This window comes from Zalophus californianus, chromosome 12 (genome assembly GCF_009762305.2).
Source record: "Zalophus californianus isolate mZalCal1 chromosome 12, mZalCal1.pri.v2, whole genome shotgun sequence".
Classification (NCBI taxonomy): domain Eukaryota; kingdom Metazoa; phylum Chordata; class Mammalia; order Carnivora; family Otariidae; genus Zalophus; species Zalophus californianus.
In genome coordinates, this window is record NC_045606.1 from 10,093,734 (window position 1) to 10,113,899 (window position 20,166).

At 39.6% G+C, this 20,166-nt stretch overlaps 1 protein-coding gene across 4 annotated transcripts in view; it reads right to left on the reverse strand.

The window, feature by feature from the left end:
* HECW1 (HECT, C2 and WW domain containing E3 ubiquitin protein ligase 1) overlaps window positions 1-20,166 on the reverse strand; it is a 437,510-nt gene that overhangs the window by 164,961 nt on the left and 252,383 nt on the right. For all 4 annotated transcript variants that reach the window (XM_027574949.2, XM_027574951.2, XM_027574948.2 and 1 more), the window contains one exon: window positions 343-418. In XM_027574949.2, coding sequence (XP_027430750.2) covers window positions 343-418 — 76 coding nt within the window. The remainder of the gene's footprint in view (window positions 1-342; window positions 419-20,166) is intronic.

Consider the following 20,166-nt stretch of genomic DNA (forward strand, 5'->3'; position numbering starts at 1 on the left):
TTCTCTCCCTGGGCTTTCCCCTACCTCCACTTTATAAATTTTCAGATAATGTTAGTGACGATGGAAGCAAAGTGAAATTGCAGCTTTTCTTCTCATCATCTCAAAGTGCTTTAGCATCTATTACTTATTGATTCCTCCAGTATCCTTATGAGGTCAAGGAAAATGGAGCAGATATTTTTAATTTTTGTTTTAAATTAGATGGGGAATTAAATTAGCAGATGGGGAAACTGAGGCATTTAGAGGTGGAGTAACTTGTAGGTAAGAGTCAAACTGAAGTAGGTCTCCTGACTGCTGGTTGACCTTCTTACTGTCTCCATAGGCCTTCAGGTGAGCAAAACATACCTGAGAGAGAAAAGCTGATCAGCCTCCGACTTCCTTGCCCTTGGACAGTCTCATCAGAGCCAATGCTTTTAAAAATCTGTAAGAAGAAGGAAAATGGGAGACAAGCAAAACAAGCATTGAAATAGATAACTCACACTGCAAAACAAACATGCCTAATCACAGTTATTTCTCCAACTACAGTCTACAAAGACAGCAGTGTTGTGATTTTATTAGGCTACCATTGATTAAAACAAGCTTCTAGCAATCTAATGTCTTTCCTAGTAATAGAGGATCTGCTAGTGGGGATGAGGGGTATTTTTCAGAGTAATGGAAATCAACAAACACAATTACTGTAATATTAGAGGCTCTTTGTAACTACTTATGTAAACGATGTCTTTTCACATTCAAATTAGCAAAAACTATTTATTAAAGCAGACCCTAAGGCAATAGAATAATAGGTCAATAGATGTTTACTGTTGTAATTATAATGTGTTTCCATTTAGCAAAGTACACTGTTAAACTGCTCTACCTCCATTTCTTCTGATCTGTATTATTATCTAGGGATTTCCAGGAAATTCTATGTATTAGGGAAGAGCCTGAGCATAGCATTAAGAAACTACTCTGAGGTCTCTCTTATTTAATTGCGCTTCTGGGAAATTTCAGAACATAATTGTTACATGGGTCATCTGTAGTCTAGTAGGTATTTGCAAGTCAGGTTGCTAAAATGTTTTCTTTTCCAGCACTGCTTAATATATATCTATTAATGTATTAATCAGAACATCTAAAGTCCTTGCTTCCATTTTCTTCTAGGAAAGTTCTACTCAGAAATGATTCTGAATATTTATTCAAAGGCAGATTTACTATTTAATACATTGCATTTGCAGGAAATAATTTTTAAAATCAGAGTGTTAAGCAAATTCATACAGTGTCCACTTTTTAGAAGGTAATCTGTACTGAAGAAGGTAAAGATAGAAAACTTGATGACCTCTAGGCTCAAAGTCTCTTTGCTATAGTTTGTGTGGGCTGCTTCTCTTTCTTTCAGTATCTTTGATGCTGTAAGGGTGTGATTGGATGTTACCATCAAGCTGCCTTTATAAGACATGAGTGTAATGACTGGGCATCACTGGGGCTCACAGCTTAGGCCCAGGACAGTACGAAGGGATTTTTAGAATACTTCCTCACACTGAAGCTGGTGCCCCTGGTGTGCCTTTGTGCTTGGCTTCAGCTAATGTGCAAATCTCTTTAGTATGCCGGCTTTCAAACCCAAGTGCAAGGTGCATTTCAGGACTGCTGGGCTGCTCAGCAGAGAGCATCAATGTCAGTGGCATATGGAATGGATCATGGCATCAAGTGAGATAAGAGACAGGTCTGTTCTCTAAGAGCCTCATTTGATAATAAAGAATCAGAGGAAGACATGGCCTGGGATTTGTGGGTTGGGAATATGGGCTGGTCCCAAGGCATTATCTTCCTTCAATTTGGAAAGCCTGATTCTTCCTACTCTGTTCTTCACATTGCCTGGCTGACGCACAGCAACAGGGGTCAACGAACAGCTCAGAAACTGCATCCTCAGGCTGGACCACTCTCCTAACTCTTGAAGTGGCCAATAAATCAAAATTCCTTAATGTATATTTTTCTTCTTTGTCAAACCTATGTCCAGATGAAGGCCATAGGAGCTCTCGATAGGCTGGCCACAACCACTTATGCTGCTGTACCTGCCAAAGTAGGACAATGACAATCATCTTCCTAATTCTAGTGTAAAGATGCCAACATCTAGCTTATCTCCTCAGAATATAAGTTCCTTGAAGACACAACAAAAACTATACTTTTAATATAGACTTGTAGAAATATAAGTCTAAAGTGCATGCATTCCAATTTTTAAAAAGTATAGGATTAAACTACACATTTCATAGTAGGCTAACACAAGTTTAAACATGCAATCACAACAAAGGATAGTGTATTTGTTCCTTCCAGTTTAAAGTATAATATTTTGCTTCTTCCTATTTAAATATTCCTCTGTTGGCTATTCAGGGTATTTACAAAAAGTTTCTCCATCTTTATGGCATCAAAAAACAGGTCTGTAGACAAAGAGAGAAATGTATATTTTTCAGAAGCTACTGAGCTCAAAGGGGAGACACACATTCAAAACTCCATAGAAGTCTACTTAACCTGTAGTTTTTTGCTAACATTATTTACAAAGTCATCTCGGCATCAGATTGATGAGATGAACATGGAGGCAACAGTAACTGTGATAAACATTTTCCAGGAAGTAAAAATATTTGCGTGTCTGAGGAAGGTTCTGCATCCTGACTTCTTGTCTGAGGCAAGTTCCAGGGGCATGTTTGAGGTTAAAAAATCTGTTGCACATACCGATGCTCTACCATTTATTTAATAATAAATACTCCATTTATTGCCTGTGAAAACGGTGTGAAGACTCAGGCAAGTAGTTCGCTCTGGAACCACCTGAGGTGAAGGGGGTACATGAACAAATTGCTCATCTTCTCGGGTCTGCAGCTTCTCTTGGTTCCCTTTGCTCTTCCTTGTGTGTGATGCTTTGCTGTTACTCTAACCACTGGGTGCTGGCTCCTGATGCCCCCTCTCAGATGAAGTGTCACTATTTGTTTCACAGACAAATGTTTCCACAACAAAGCCTCCTTGGCAAATGGTTTAACATATTCAAAGCCGAATCTGTTGGTGGTGTGTGGAAGGTCCCAATGGCTACTGAGAAGGCTCTTGGAGTTGAGTGAAGGGCTCTGGGGTTTAATTCTGATGTATCCCTCCTACTCCCATTCTCATTTTCTCATGTCTGTTCTTTTAAAGGCTATAAGTATGAATCCACACCACGTTGCATACTCCCAAAACGCAATTCAGCAAAAAATAGAGCGGCGAGTGGGCCTTTTTACCCTGGCAGGGGAACTCTGCTTCAGCATTATGAAGATGCATAGCTGTGATGACTAGGCCCCCTCCGCCTTAACTCTGCCACGTTCTTTAAATTCTACTTTTCCTTTCATGGTACCACCTCATGAAGATGAGTCTGTTTGGTGGAAACACACATGCCTCAAACACGTTGTCAGATAAGCGTGTTGACCTATATCCTCCGTCTTCCAGTCTCCGAGAACACAGAGGTTTCTCAGACAGGTCGCTCTCATTTCCAGAAGTAGGCAGGTGTCCCCAGGGGCAAGCGTGCCTGCCGTGGTGCTAGCATCCACTGTACTCAAAATTTGGGGTAAAACTAATTTAAAAACAAACATGAAGAGAGTTAAAGTTGAATGTAAAATATGTGTGCATTTTGAGGTAAAACAGGAGTTTTCAAAGAACTCTCTTGCATGTGAAAGGTGACTCTGAGTTGTTTCTCTGAATGTCCCAGACCTGGCTCTTTTTCCTCAGGTAAAAGCTGGAAAAGCTCCATGTAGCTCACATATCCAGCATTTCCAAGAGGGGTGTGGCCACATTATGCTCAATTCTGATGCATTAGCTCCATTTATATATCCACAATTATTCTCAAATAATTGTAGATGACTCTTCCCCCTAAAATGCTGACAAGGTTTGTGTTTAGTTACAAAAAAATTAAACCAACAATGATGCCAGAAGTTGAAATTCATGACTCCACTGAACCTTTATTTATTTACCTGACCCAGATAACTCTGATTTTCCTATAAATGAAAAGTGCGGGGCTCCATGATTGATAATGTGGATTTAAAAATCAGGTGCCAACTAACACTGCATTACAAATAATAAAATATCCAAGCTGTGGCATATTAGCAGCCAAGAGCAGGGACTTACAGGTTCCATTTTACATCAGAGATCAGTGGTTCCTATTCACTTGATATCTTTTGCCTCCAAGCTAAAGTCTAATAAATAATCTGATATGCCTCCAAGCTGCCTTAAAAAACTTAAAAAAAAAAATCAAACAAATCCAAGTCCCAAGTTTCATTTCTACCTCCAAGTCTCTGAAATGTTCAAAAGTGCAAACAATAAACAAAGAAACACATACTACAAATGTTTATAGGGAACTTTTGAGTAATTTGTCTCATTGAGTCCTCATAATATGATTATTAGGTGGTTAGGCAACTCATTCCAAGTTCTCCAGCAGAAAGGCCTATAAACCTAAAGTGCAAAGTCATCTTTAGGGGCATAAAAGAATGAAACATAAAATTCTAACAGTCAACCACAGCCCAGGCAATTTCCCCAACCCCAGGGACACCCGTGATGGAAGACTTACAAGGCCCATTGAAGGGGCAAGAGAAAAGTAATGAGGATGAAAGCTGATTAGGTGCCAAGCACAGAGCGAGTTCTAGACATTCTAATGGTTTGCAAATTAAGCATCATTCACTCATCAGCAGTTCACAAATGTGAAAACTGAGCTCAGAACAATTTGTTTACTTCCCAAAATTCACCTGGGATGAATCAATCTCTGGTCCCTCTGACTTAAATAGAATGAGTTGCAGAACCTGCCAGAGTCCTTCAACCCTGTGAGGCCATTTCTTCAGACACAGTCTGGCTGCTCAGCTCTCTTTTGCTTGTATTCTGTTCATATTCTGCTTCCTCCTTGCTCCTCTCTACCTTCTGATGCTGCTGTCACCAAGCCAGCTTCCAGAGTCCTCACTGCTCCTACTTTATTGCCTTGAAGGCAAGGCATGGGCTTCCAAAACTCAAGGGTCTTCTGCTAATCACTATGGGCAAAAAGAGAGGGGTTGGAAAATGAGGAATTCCTCCTAGTTTTCATTTTGTGAACTGAATAAAACATGTTAATTACTTAGGACTGATTTTCTATCTCTGACTGCTTTGGGCAACACAGGATTGCAGATATTAACACCAGGAGCAAATCTACTCACGGCAAGGAGCTGCTATGTTTGAGAGGCTAGGCATTTGGCTCTCTATGAAGAAAGTGAGGAGACTGTGTAAGAAGCACAGCACCCATGAGAATGCTAGCTGAAAGTAAGCAAATCCTGGATGTTCCCTGATGATTTTTAGTTTTTCTAATGATTTATTTAAACATAGTTTCTTGTGTAGTGCAGACTATTTTGAAAGTAGGGATATAACAAACTCTACCAAATTCTAAGACATAGTTAGTCATTCTGTTTGCTCTGGGGCTGAGGTCCCTGATTTTAGCATGCATCAGAATTCCCTGCAGGGCTTCATAAAATATAGATTGTCAGGCCGCATCCCAAAAGGTCTGATTTTGTAGATTTGGGGAGGGCCCGAGAGTCTGTATTTATACCAAGGTTCAGATGAGGCTAATGCAGCTGAGGGGACTACATTTGGAGAAGCATCAGTCTTAAGTCTCTACTTCTTTCAAATGGTAACAGAAAGATGCCTTAGATTTGTTTGTAACTCTTATCTCAAACTGTCTTGATGCTAGTTCCAAGCATCAGAAGCAGGTTCTATAATGCTTTGGCCCATGGAGGCCCCATGCGCAGGGCTCAAGCCTGTACCCATTAGGGACAAAAAATCCATTCTGTGCAGATCGCACTTCCTTGTCTGGATGACTATCACCTAGCCAGTTAGTTCCTCAGTCTGTGAGGTGTGCTTCACTCTACTCTCTGTGAGCTGATCACTGTTGCCTGGTTCCACCTGCAATAGGCACTCTTTTGCACTCACTGGGCACAAGTGAGGCTACAGGCTATATGGTCTAGTGACATGTTTTCTTTGGCCAATACAGTAATAGAGTTTAAAAAAATTAGTTTCCAGCATATTTTTAAAAATTAAACTATTTATTTAGCATGTGGGTTTCAGACTTTTTCAGAATATCCAGCAGTAAGCAACTGAAGCTGAAAAGCAGCAGTACCATACCTTCCCAGGCCTTCTCTCAGGAGCTGCCTTCATCAATCCTAAGACGTCCTTTGCTTTCCATGTTAATACTGTGAGATCAGGGTATGGCTAATCATTAATGTGTATTAGAATTATAATTGGAAAGCTTTTTCCAGCATGGCGGTATGAAAATCAATGATGCATCTTAATATCCATGGCATTTTAGATTCCATGACATGTGATACCAACTTGGCTCTCTGGAAGCTTTTGGTGTATATATATATATGTATGTGTATAGTGTATATGTATGTGTGTACATACATGTGGTATGTGAGTATGTTTATGTATGTATTTTTTACTTTTTTGTTTCATTTAAAGTAATTTGTGAGGTGAAATTCACATAACATAAAAGTGACCATTTTAAATGGAACAATTCAGTAGCACTTAACACATTCACAGTGTTGTGTGACCACCCTTCTATCTACTTGGACATTTTAATGACTCACAGTAAAACCTTACACCTTATGCCCATTAAGCAGTTTCTTCCCATTCTTCTCTCCTCCCCTGCCCCAGAAAACCTCCAATTTACTTTCTGTCTCTGTGGATTTATATATTTTAGATATTTCATATAAATGGAATCATACAATATATGGTCTTTTGTGAATTCTTTCACTTAGTATAATGTTTTTGAGGTTTGTACAAATCAAGGCTCTCCAAAAAAATAGAACCAATAGTTGTGTGCGTGCATGTGTGTGTGTGTGTACACACACACATGCACACACACAATAAGGAATCGGGTCACACATTTATGGAGGCTTACAAGTCCTAACATCTGCAGTCAGCAAGCTGGAGACTCAGGAGAGCTGATGGTGTTAGTTCTAGTCTGAAAGCCAGCAGGCTCAAGACCCAGGAAGTGTTGATGCTTCAGTCTGAGTCCAGAGGCAGGGAAAAACTGATGTCTCAGCTAGAAGGCAGGAGGAATTCCCTTTTATTCAACAGAAGGTTAGGATTATTGTTCTATTTAGATCTTCAGTTCATAGGATGAGGCCCACTGACATTAGGGAGGGCAATCTGCTTTACCCAGTCTATCAATATAAATGTTAAGCTCATCCAAAAGTACCCTCACAGAAAAACCCAGAATAATGTTTGACCAAATATGACAGCACCCTGTGTCCCCATCAAGTTGACACATAAAATTAACCATCACAAGGTTTCCCCATGTGGTAGCATCTATCAGCATTTTAATCCTCTTTATGGCTGAATAATCCATTGGATGCATATGCCACAGTTTTTTTTTGTTGTTGTTGTTGTTGAAATCCTGTCAAATTATTTTTTCCCTAGCCTTGAGATATAATTGACATATAACATTGTTATAAGCTTAAGTCATACAATGTGTTGATTTGATACACTTATATACTGCAAAATGGTTACCACCATAGTGCTAGGTAACACCTCTGTCATGTCATATGACTACCATTTCATTTTTGTGATGAGAACATTTAAGATCTACTCTCTTAGTAACTTTCAAGTTCATAACATAGTATTATTAACTATAACCACCGTGCTCGACATTAGATCCCTAGAACATTATTCATCTTATAATTAAAAATATGTATGCTTTGGCTAAAATCTCCCCATAATCCCCCACCTCCCCACCCATGGTAACCACCATTCTACTCTCTGTTTCCATGATTTGGCTTTTTTAGATTCCACATATAAGTTATACCATACAGTATCTGCTTTTCTCTGACTTATCTTACTTAGCACAAGGCTCTCAAGATCCCTCCATGTTGTTGCAAATGGCAAGATTTCCTTCTCTCTCATGGCTGAATAATACCATTCATATATCTATATATCTATATATTTATCTCACATTTTCTTTACCTAGTCACTCATTGATGGACACTTAAGTTGTTTCCATACCTTGGCTACTGTGAATAATGCTGCAATGAACATGGCAATGCAGATATCTCTTCAAGATCCTCTTTTCATATTTTTGGATATACACCAGAAGTGGGATTGCTGGATTATATGGAAATTCCATTTTTAATTTTTTAAAGATTTATTTATTATTTATTTGTCAGAGAGAGAGAGAGAGCATGAATGGGGGAGTGGCAGGCAGAGGGAGAAGCAGGCTCCTTGCTGAGCAAGAAGCCCAATGCGGGACTCAATCCCAAGACCCTGGGATCATGACCTGAGCCGAAGGCAGATGCTTAACTGAATCAGTCACCCAGGCATCCCCTATTTTTAATTTTTTGTGGAATCTCATACTGTTTTCCAGAGTAGCTGCACCAATTTACATTCCCACCAACAGTGCACAAGGATTGCTGTTTCTCCACATCCTCACCAGGATTTATCTCATATCTTTTTGATGATGGCCATTTTAATAGGTGTGAAGTGATAGTTCATTATGGTTTTGATTGGCATTTCCCTGATGATGAGTGATGTTGAGCATCTTTTCATGTGTCTGTTGCCCATCTGTATGTCTTCTTTGGAAACATGTCTATTCAGGTCCTCGGCCCATTTTTAAATTGGATTGTTTGTCTTTTGGCTATTGAGGTCCATTAGATCTTTATATATTTTGGATACTGATGCCTTATCAGATACATGATTTTCAAGCACTCTCTCCCACTCTGTAGGTTACCTTTTCATTTTGTTGATTGTTTCTTTTGCTGTGCACAAGTTTTTTAGTTTGATGTGGCCCTGCTTATTAATTTTTGCTTTGTTGTTTGTCCTTTGGGTGTCATATCCAACATATCATTGCCAAGACAATGTCAAGGAGCTTTTTTTCTATGTTTTCTCTGAGGAGTTGTATTGTTGCTGGTATTTCACTTAAGTTTTTAATCCATTTGAATTAATTTTTGCGAAGGGTATGAGATCAAAGTCTAATTCATTTTTTCTGCATGTGGTTATCCAATTTCCCCGATACCATTTATTGAAGACACGATCCTTTCTACATTGAGGATTCTTGGCTTCCTTGTCAAATATTAGTTGACTATATATACAAGGGTTTATGTCTGGGCTCTAGTTTCTTTTCCATTGGTCCATGTTTCTATGTGTATGCCAGTGCCATCCTGTTTTGATTACTATAGCTTTGCAGTATAGTTCAAAATCAGGAAGTATAATATCTCCAGCTCTGTTCTTTTTTTTTAAGATTTTATTTATTTATTTGAGAGAGAGAGTACATGAGAGGAGGGAGGGTCAGAGGGAGAAGCAGATTCGCTGCTGAGCAGGGAGCCCAATGTGGGACTCAATCCAGGGACTCCAGGATCATGACCTGAGCCAAAGGCAGTCGCCTAACCAACTGAGCCACCCAGGCGCCCTCCAGCTTTGTTCTTTCTCGGGATTTCATTGACTATTTAGGGTCTTTTTGGTGCCATACAAATTTTAGGATTTTTTTTTCTATTTTTGTGAAAAGTGCCATTGGAATTTTGATAAAATTGCACTGAATCCATACATTGCTTTAGATAGTTAATGGACATTTAACAGTATTAGTTCTTCTGCTACATGAACACGGAATATCTATTTTTTTGTGTGTGTCTTCTTTAACTCCTTTCATCAAAGCCTAGTACTTTTCAGTGTACAGAACTTTTACTTCCTTGGTTAAGTGTATTTCTAAGAATTTAATTGTTTTTGGTGCTATTGTAAATGTTATTTTTTTCCTTATTTCTTTGGCATTTTCAGATAGTATATAGAAACAACTGATTTACATATGTTGATTTTGTATCTTCCAAGTTTCCTGAATTCACTGATTGATTAGTTCTAACAATCAATTCTGGTGTGGTCTTCAAGATTTTCTATATATAAGATCATATTAAAAAAAGACCATGTCATTGCAAACAAAGACAACTTTACTTTTTCCTTTCCAATTAAGATGAATTTATTTCTTTTTCTTGCCTGAATACTCTGGCTAGGACTTCCAATACTATGCTGAATAGAATAGGTGAGAAGGGAACCCTTGTCTTATTCTTGATATTAGAGGAAAAGCTTTCAACCTTTTACTGTTGGGCTTTCACTCTGGGCTTGTTATACACAGTCTTTATTACATTGGTATTTCACTTAAGTTTTAATCCATTTGAGTTAATTATTTACAATTATTACATTCTTCTGCCCAATTTGTTGTATTTTTTTATCATGAAAGATGTTATATTTTATCAAATGCTTTTTCTGCATCTATTCACATGATCACATGATTTTTATCTTTCATTCTGTTAATATTTATTTTACTTACTGATTGATTTGCATATGTTGAACCATTCTTGCATCCCAAGGATAAGTCCCACTTGATCATATTGTATGATCCCTTTAGTGTACTTTTAAATTTTGTTTGCAAATATGTTGAGAATTTTTGCATCTATATTCATCAAAGATATTGGTCTGCAGTTTTCTTTCATATAGTGTCCTTATCTGGCTTTGGTTTCAGGGTATTACTGGCCTTGTAAAATGAGTTTGGGGGTGTTCCCCTCCTTTTCATTTCTTTTTTTTTAAGTTTGAAAGGCACTGGTGTTAATTCTTCTTTAAATGTTTGATAGGAAAAACCAATGAAACCATCTGGTCCTGGGCTTTTTTGAGGGAAGGTTTTTGATTTCTGATTCAATCTCCTTACTTGTTATTGATCTGTTTAGATTTCTATTTCTTCATGATTCAGTTTTGAAAGGTTGTATGTTTCCAGGAATTTCTTCTAGGTTACCAAATTTGTTGTGTATAAATATTCACAGTAATCAGATGTTACCCTCTGTATTTCTGTGGTATCAGAATGTCTCCTCTTTCATTTGTGATTTTATTATTTCAGTCTTTCTTTTTTTTAGTCTAGCTAAAGGTCTGTCGATTTTGTTTATCTTTTCAAAAAAATTAGTTCTTAGTTTTGTTAGTCTTTTCTATATAGTTTTTTGGGTCTTTATTTCATTTATTTCTGCTTGGGTTTTTGTTATTTCTTTTTTCTGCTAACTTCAGGCTTAGTTCTCTTTTTTTTTCTTCTAGTTCCTTTAAAGTGTAAATTTAGGTTGTTTATTTGATCTTTCTTTTTTGTTAATGTAGACATTTATCACTATGAAATTCCCTCTTAAAACTGCTTTTGCAGCATCCTACAGGTTTTGATATGTTGTATTTCCATTTTGATTTGTCTCAAGGTATTTTTAAATTTCCCTTTTGATTTCTTCTTTGGCCCATTGGTTGTTTAAGAATGTGTTGTTTTATATACAGATATAGATAGATAGTTGCTCTATGTTTTTGATAAATAGACCCCTTTGTAATTATATGATGATCTTTGTTTCTTATTACAGTTTTTGGCATACACAGTGATGAAGGTCAGCCATGGAGCTTGAGGGTGGCATCTTGAAACCTTGCACAGCTGTAGAGGCCTAGGCTGGCAGGCTCCGGTGGAAGGGGGCAGAGAAAGCTAAGAGGGAATCTGGTAGTTTGCATTGGCAAACACAAGTACCTATGGGACAAAAGCTGGTAAAATCTGGAGGGGTTCTGCCACAGCTGAGCTGGTCCTTAGTTCCTTTTATAGTGGTGAAAGCTGCTGGGTTTTTCTATAGAGCAGGTCACTGTGAACCACAATTGCTCCTGCTGCATGCTGCTATTGGTAGACCCTACTTTTCCTCCTTGTTCCTACCTCTCTCTATACAGCTCAGCTTTGCTGGTCTGAGTGTGGTGAAATCCAAGTGGGACCTTTGTGTGGTGCCCTAAAAGACTGGGGTCACCCACTTTGTTCTTCCTTTCCCAGAGAGGGGAACTTTTTCAACTTGGGGGGTTCCCTCAGCATCCCTGGGGGTACTGAGCAGGGTCAGCCAGGGGAAGGGGACGGTGATGCAGCCAAACAAAGCTGTCTTCCTTCTCTTCTTGTGTGATTATTCTCAGGATTTTTGTTCACTATGTTGCTGAAGTTTCTTAAGTGGACTCCACAGCTTCCCCAGAGCGGTTTCTGTTCATGGATAGCTAATTGTTGATCTTTGTGGGGTGACAGAAGCTGGAATCTCCTATACCACCACCTTGTGTTGGTATAACAAGTATTGTTAGCAGATTATCTACTATTTGATTCTTTACTTTTCAGTGAAGAACGTGAAGCATAAAGAGGTCAATCGAGGGACCTGCTTGGCTGGCTGTGAAAAAGAGACATGACCCAAAGGTAATCTGAAAGCTGCCTCCATGCCTTCTATGTGTGTGGGTCAGTTTTCTGCTCAGCCAGACTTTCTTAAAAATCCACACCTCAGGTCACAAATCCATTGTCTGTTATGCCACGCTCATCTGGATTAATTTAATATACTTGGAATCTTGTCCATATTTTTCTATCCTCAGTTTTCCAACAAATTCATGTCAAGCTGCTATTTTAATAATTTTGTAAATAATACTTGGCCTTCATAAAACAAAAAAATAGAAGCAACTGTGCAGTAAGGTTCTCCACTCGTCATTTGGCCCAAACAGTGAATGGGCACATCTCCCTTATCTTGGAGCCGATCTGAGGGACCATGGGCCTGGGATGAAGGGTCATAGGTTGAGATTAGGGTCACAGAGCTACAGCAGGCAGGGAGGTGGGGGTGGGCAGAACTTCTGGAAGGTTCCATCAAAAGATAGGGGAAACATGTAGGGAGTTCTGAGCATCTCCCTGGTTACTTTGTGATAAGGCTGGACTTAGAGAAAGTACTTGGCAGGTCATGAGGAAGGAAAGGTGGCAGCACTGCTTCTTCAGAGGGCATGTGCATCCCTGAGAGTGAACATCTACATAATGTAGGTAGTTAGGAACTCTGGGTTGAGTTGGCTTGGCCTGTCTCTTTCCTCCTCCATCTTCAACCCCCAAATACCAGGAGGACTGAAGTGGCACTTTTAAGCCTTGTGGCAGGCAAGAAGGGGCCTAGGAGTTTCCTGGAGCCAGGAAAGAGTTTCCAGGGGCCCCAAGGTTTCCTGCCCCTGGTATACCAACCCTGCATAATCCCAGGGACTGATCCTGTGATTAGGTGATGTGATATGTCACAGTTGACTTTGAGAGAGGGAGATAATATGGTGCATCTAATCACATGAGCCTTTTAAATTTGGGTCTAGAGGCCAGAGGGAGTCAGAGTTTCAGAGTGAGAAGGGTTTGATGCACTACTGCTATCTTGAAAAGCTACCAAGGAAATGGGAACTACAACCATGAGGAACTGAATTCTTCCCTACAAGACTGAGCTTGAAAGCAGAATTTCCCCCTGGAACTCCCAGATGAGAACTCAGCCTGGCTGATGCCTTGGTTTTGTATTTATCTGCATTCCGCTGAGCAGAGAACACAGCCATCATGTACTGGACTTCTGACCTACAGAACTGTGAGCTAATATGTGCTGTTTTAAGCTGCTAGCTTTGTGGTAATTTGTTACACAACAATAGAAGACTAATACAACCTCCGTTACTCTATTTCCTTTATGAGCCAGAGCTCATTTTCAACACATTCTTTTGCCTTGTGAGAAATAGCTGCCCTATCTTAGAACCAACAGATGTACTTCTCCTGAGCAACTGTGGCTGGTTTTCATCCCCTGGTAAACCACGAACTATATAATAGGACTTGTTCCTCTGTTAGCAAGGACCACTTGAACACATAGCCATCAGCCCCTGTAAAATGTGTGCCCACCATTGTCATGAGCACATTCACCTGACCCAGGAGCCCCACTCTTCACTGGCTACAAGTACATGCTTGTGTATTCTGTAAGTAACCTGAAATCCTCTTTGGAGGAAGGCAGGGCAGGTGCATGCCCCCCCCCCCCAATTTTCCCTGTGTTTCCAGACTCTTATGACACTTTGTAGGGGCAAGAAATTGACAGTTCATGATTAACAACTGGAACCATTGCATTAAATGTAAAACACCTGGAAAGGTGTTTGGAGGGTAAAGACAAATATATTAACTGTATCATTTGGAACTATAACTAACTTACTATCTAAAAACGAGTTTATTCTATGTTTCTCAACTTTTTGAAAAAACATATGTGTGTATAAAACATCATATAACGTATAGAATAATTTACGTTGTATATTAAAAAATGTATATGTATGTACATGTGTATATGTACATATGTATAAATGTATAAAACTTATCTCTCTAGTCTCTTTGAATGATAACCTCCCCTTAAGTAACAATCCTTTCATGATTCTGTGTTCCTCACATATCTGCAACCATTTTATATGCCCTATGCACTGACACACCATACTTTTACTAAAGCCAAACCATGCCAGGGTATACTCTGAAAGCCAATGGAAAGAAGTCAGGGAAAGGTGCCACAAAAGTCCATTAGGGGGAGAATGGCATTTGGAGAGGCAGGGCCAGGGGCTGCTGTGTGTGTCACCCAGGGAGGTCCACCCACAATCTCTCTCCTGTGGCCCTGGAGTGCCGTGGGGGACTTGGCATCTTCCGTTAAGGAGCTGATCTTTTGACAGGCAATGGATTGCTTCCATATTGTGTAGGTGGAGGTATGGCCCAGGTTTGCTCTGGAGGCTGGACACTCCTGAACTGGGTATCTCTGGATGAGGTGGAATGAGCCAGGGGAGGAAGGGGAGGAAGGAGGCTGTAGGCAGAGAGAACTGCTGCAGCAAAGGCAGAGCAATGCAAACTAGCCTGGTGTTCTGGGAGCTGCAAGCACAGCCATATCCCTGAGCTGGAAAGCGTGGTGACCCTGAGACTCTGCAGGGGTCAGGAAATGGAGGCTGGTGTCGCCACGTTTGGGACATTTAAATTTATTTATGCTTTATTTTTATTTCTTTTTTATTGTGGTATATGTTTAGGAACTTGATCTTTACCTATAGGCAAGAGAGAGCCGCTGAATATTTGCTTTAATTTTTTGGTAAATAACTTTGTATTTAAATGATCAAATTTACTTCAGAAAGGAAGACATACTCATTGCCGAAGCTTGGTGATGCTCTGGACAGGAGTTCAATGCTTAGATTGTGCGCTGAAGGCTCCCATGATCATAGCCGGGAGGCTGAAGTGAAAGGGATTTTGTACTACGTCAACCCTCTCTAGACCCAAGGAGGTGGACCCTCTGGGTATGGCATGGACATACATCCTTAAAGCTCCCCAGGTGAGTCTAGGCTGCACCTCAGGCTGAGACCCATGGAATCAGAAGGCACAACACTGAGGCAGCTGCAATGGTCCAGATGAAGCATAACGAGGGTCCCGACAGTGTGGTAGGAGAATGGGGTGGAGGGGGCCTTGCTCTATTAAATGGTAAATGAAGGTGCCCAGGGAAAGAGAGGAGCCCTGTACTGAACCTCTATCTTTGTATTCTCTTTGAATTTAGAATCTTGTTCTAAGGGGTTATGAAATTCCTGAAATCCATTGCCCTTCCAGACCTGGGTTTTGTACTTCACCACCAGCAAGTGTAGCTAAGAAGGCAAGAGAGCCAACAGTTAGGTCTTTGCATCTAAATCTGTGAGGTTGGAGGGGAAAAAGAAACTGCTTTAATTCTGCTTTTTAAAAACAGCTATTAATTTACTGAAAACCTTTGGGTAAATTAAATCATGGGGAGTATGTGAGCTGCTATTCTATGTGGGTCAAAGTCTGCTGAATGAAAGACAAGGACTGCATTCTGCACACAGCTCTTTGTTACCATCCACTCCCTCTGACTGAGCATACCTGCAATGTAAGGGATCATCCAGGGAGGGATGTGCCGGGTTTATCCATTTCAGTGTTTGGTGAAACTGTGACAGTATTTGGACTTAGACCCATCGAGGACAAACCCTGGACCCATAATGCCCAGTTCTGGACCCTAACTCTACATGAATAACCCTGCTGGCCAGGAGTACGAACCCATCTCAGTTTTTTTGACATCCTTGAAGATTGTTTGGGAAATATAGGGTAATTGGTTATTTTCTCTAATATTTGGCAGTGAATGAGGAAAGCATCAGGACAATTTTAATTTGTACAATCCAAGTAAGAAGAAAAATTATGAAAAAATGGTATTATCCATTTTCTTATTCCATATTCCCCCTGTATTATTGCTTTAAAGATTCTAAGAGTGCGAACTAAGTATATGAAGGAGTAAGGCAAAAAAATGCCCATACAACTGTTGGGATAGTATTTACTTCTCACTAAATGAAAGATGTTCCTGAAAAGATACATATAAAATGATTTTGCTTCCACACAAACCATTTTCCCCCTTGCTAATTTGCTTTAACATTTCTAGGATACATTCCCATACAACTTTTTAGTTCAAAGTGCTTCATCACGCACCACTGGAATGTCTGAGAGAACAATGCAGAATCTTCCTAAGGCAGTATCTGGGGGCACTCCACCCATAAACTATGTGATTGTTCCAGGTTATAGAATAGCTCTTTGACAGGTCAGATTCTCTGCTCTTGAATAAAGTTCCTTCTGAGAAGTCCCCTTTTTCCTCACCCAATAGTTACTGTGCACATAGGAGAACAAAATCACCTTATATTGGCTCTTTAAGTCCTTAAGAAAAGGCAAACTAAAGAGAGTTAGACATTGCTAGAAAGGGTCTAGAAAGAGAAAGAATAATGATTTCAAATAGCTAGATTAAAAAAAAAATCTTAGGTTAATGTTGGCAACTTTAAGCAAGGATGATTTTTTTAATCTGAAAGTGTAATACACATATACTGTATAATTGGCCAAAAAAATTAAATTGGCTCCAGTTAAACTCAAGGAATTCTCCACAACAACCTGTTAGTGGCTATATGGAAATGCATCTATTTGGATGTATAAATAAACACACCCATACACCAAAGCATTAATGCTAAGGTTCTACTGACCTCCTCTGAAATGTGGACAGAGTAGCCATTTTTCATAAAAGATGGCTGCAGTCAAGAATGTGGGAGGAGAAATTATCCACAGCCCTGGGAGAGGTATAAGAAAATCCAGAGGATCAGACTTCCACTTTAGATCCTAGGGCTGCCTGGTAATTATGACTTCCCTTTGGTGGAAACACAGATAAGGGTGTTTACCCATGCAACATGCCTGAAGACTTTATTAATTTTAGGGCTTCTGCCATCTTTGTCAAAAGTTATATAGGAAAACTCCAAAGGACAAAAAGTAATTATCTCTGTGCATTAAAATGCAAGGATTTGATTCTGACTTTTTGAGCCTCTAATGAAACAGCACCTGGGAAGATGTCAGATCTACAAGTGTTGGCCCTGGCTCCCCAGTCAGCCACAGTGCCTTAAATGCAGGGCCCTTCATGGCCCAGTGCAGGTGGTCGGAGGACGTGGGACTTACCGATCTACCAGAACCTGAGATTAATTATTGTGAGGGGGCAGGGTGAACAACGAATTCTTGAAAAAGCACATTTTGAGAGCTTGGCTCCCTGGGTCAGTCTCTCCTGTGTTTTGAAGCAAAGAAATGAAGAGATTGGAGTCAAATCACTTGCGAATCAACCGGAACTTCACTTTCTTCATAGATCAGGGATGGCAAAAATGTTGATGGCAGTTTGCTGTACATGACAACTGTGGACTTTAAGTTTGAAAATGTGGTTGGCGTAAGGGTAGGGTGGGCTTCCTGCGGATGGAGACCAGGCCAGCCTGGACTCACTGACTCACTGTCTCTGCATCTCCTATGTGTGGCCCATTATTTTTCTGCTTGAGATGAGGAGGAACTGAGCCCTCCCTTCCAAGTCCCAGGTGTATCTCTGTCCAACCAGAATGCTTTATACACTACATTCATTCAATCTGTGTACAGCTCAGATTTAATTTACTTAATCGGCTCTGTGAAATCCTTGGGGAGTAGGAATATACTTTTTCTCAACACTTTTTCCCTGAAGGAAGGTTTTTTCCAGAGTGTAACCACTTAGTTGAATACTGGAACTGAAAGTTGCAAATCTGGAATTAAGTTCTTTATATTTGAAATTTTTCATCCTTCAATGAAGTGTTAATAAAAAGAGTTTTTATAGAAAGGACATTTGGGATTTAAAAACCAGGAAGATTTTAGCTAGATTTTTGCCAACCTAGTGACCATTTTTTGGGCACTTACTGTGTAAAAGGCATTGTGCCAGATGGCCATAAGTATCCACATAATCCAGATGCTGCCTGGGACCCCCTCACTGGGAGGCTTGTTAAACTTTCTCCAAATGCTGGCTCCAGGGCTGAGATAATCAAAAGCTCTTCATTTCTGTGAGTTCCTAAGGCTGTTAAGTGGTGGGATTACTGGTGATATTTTTATCTTTGTTTCTATGTATTTCCAAAGAGCATATACTATTTATATACTTTGAGAATGTTAAAAAGGATGATATCCTATATACTTATTTTGGTCCAATTTTCATTTTATTTTTTTCTTGCATTTTAAAATTTTAAATTCAATTAATTAACATATAATGTATTATTAGTTTCAGATGTAGAGTTCAGTGATTCATCAGTCTTATATAATACATAGGGCTCATTAATCATGTGCTCTCTTTAATGTACATCACCCAGTTACCACATCCCCCCATCCCCCTCCCCTCCAGCAACTTTCATTTTCTTTCCTATGATTAAGAGTCTCTTATGGTTTTTCTCACTCACTGATTTTGTCTTGTTTTATTTTTCTCTCTCTTTCCCTTTCATCCTCTGTTTCATTTCTTAAATTACACAATGAGTGAGATCATATGATAATTGTCTTTCTCTGACTGACTTATTTCACTTAGCATAATACCTTCTAGTTCTACCCACATCACAGCAAATGGTAAGATTCCATTTTTTTAAAAAAGATTTTATTTATTTATTTATTTGACAGAGAGAGACAGCAAGAGAGGAAACACAAGCAGGGGGAGTGGGAGAGAGAGAGAAGCACGCTTCCTGCTGAGCAGGGAGCCCGATGCGGGGCTCGATCCCAGGACCCTGGGATCATGACCTGAGCCGAAGGCAGATGCTTAACAACTGAGCCACCCAGGAGCCCGGTAAGATTCCATTTTTTGGATGTCTGAGTAGTATTCCATTGTATATGTATATATACCACATCTTCTTTATCCATTCATCTGTTGATGGACATCTGGGGTTTTGCTATACTTTGGCTATTGTGGACATTGCTGCTAGAAAGGGATGCAAGTGCCCCTTCGGATCACTACATTTGTATCTTTGGGGTAAATACCTAGCACTGCAATTGCTGGATCGTATGGTAGCTCTATTTTAAACTTTTGAGGAACCTCCATACTGTTCTCCAGTGTGGCCGCACCAGCTTGCTTTCCCACCAACAGTGTAAGAGGGTTGCCCTTTCTCCCCATCCTTGCCAAAATCTATCGTTTCCTGACTCGTTAATTTGAGCCATTCTGACTGGTAAGAGTTGGTATCTCATTGTGGTTTTGATTTGTACTTCCCCGACACCAAGTGATGCGGAGCATTTTTTTTCATGTGTCTGTTGGTCATTTGTATGTCTTCTTTAGAGAAATGTCTGTTTTGTCTTCTGCCCATTTCTTGATTGGATTATTTGTTCTTTGGTGTTGAGTTTGATAAATTTTTTTATAACTAATGGATACGAGCCCTTTACCTGATATGTCATTTGCAAAAAGCTTTTTACCTTGATGAAGTCCCAATATTTCATTTTTGCCTTTGTTTCCCTTGTCTTTGGAGACTTGTCTAGGAAGAAGTTGCTGTTGCCAAGGTCACAGAGGTTGCTGCTTATGTTCTCCTCAAGGATTCTGATGGATTTCTGTCTCACAATTAGGTCTTTCATCCATTTTGAGTCTATTTTTGTGTGTGGTGTAAGGAAATGGTCCAGTCTCATTCTTCTGCACTTGGCTGTCCAATTTCCCCAGTACCATTTATTGAAGAGACTGTCCTTTTTCCATTTTCTCTATTCTGTTCCATCGATCTATGGGTCTGTTTTAGTGCCAGTACCATACTCTCTTAATGATTACAGCTTTGTAATATAGCTTGAAGTCTGACATTGTGATGCCACAAGCTTTGGTTTTCTTTTTCAACATTCCTTTGGCTATTTGGGGTCTTTTCTGGTTCTATATAAATTTTAGGATTATTTGTTCCTCTGTGAAAAATGTTGATGGTATTTTGATAGGGATTGCATTGAATTTATAGATTGCTCTGGGTAGCATAGACATTTTAACAATATTTGTTCTTCCAATCTATAACCATGGAATGTTTCTCTACTTCTTTGTGTCTTCCCCAATTTCTTTTATGAGTGTTCTAAAGTTTTCT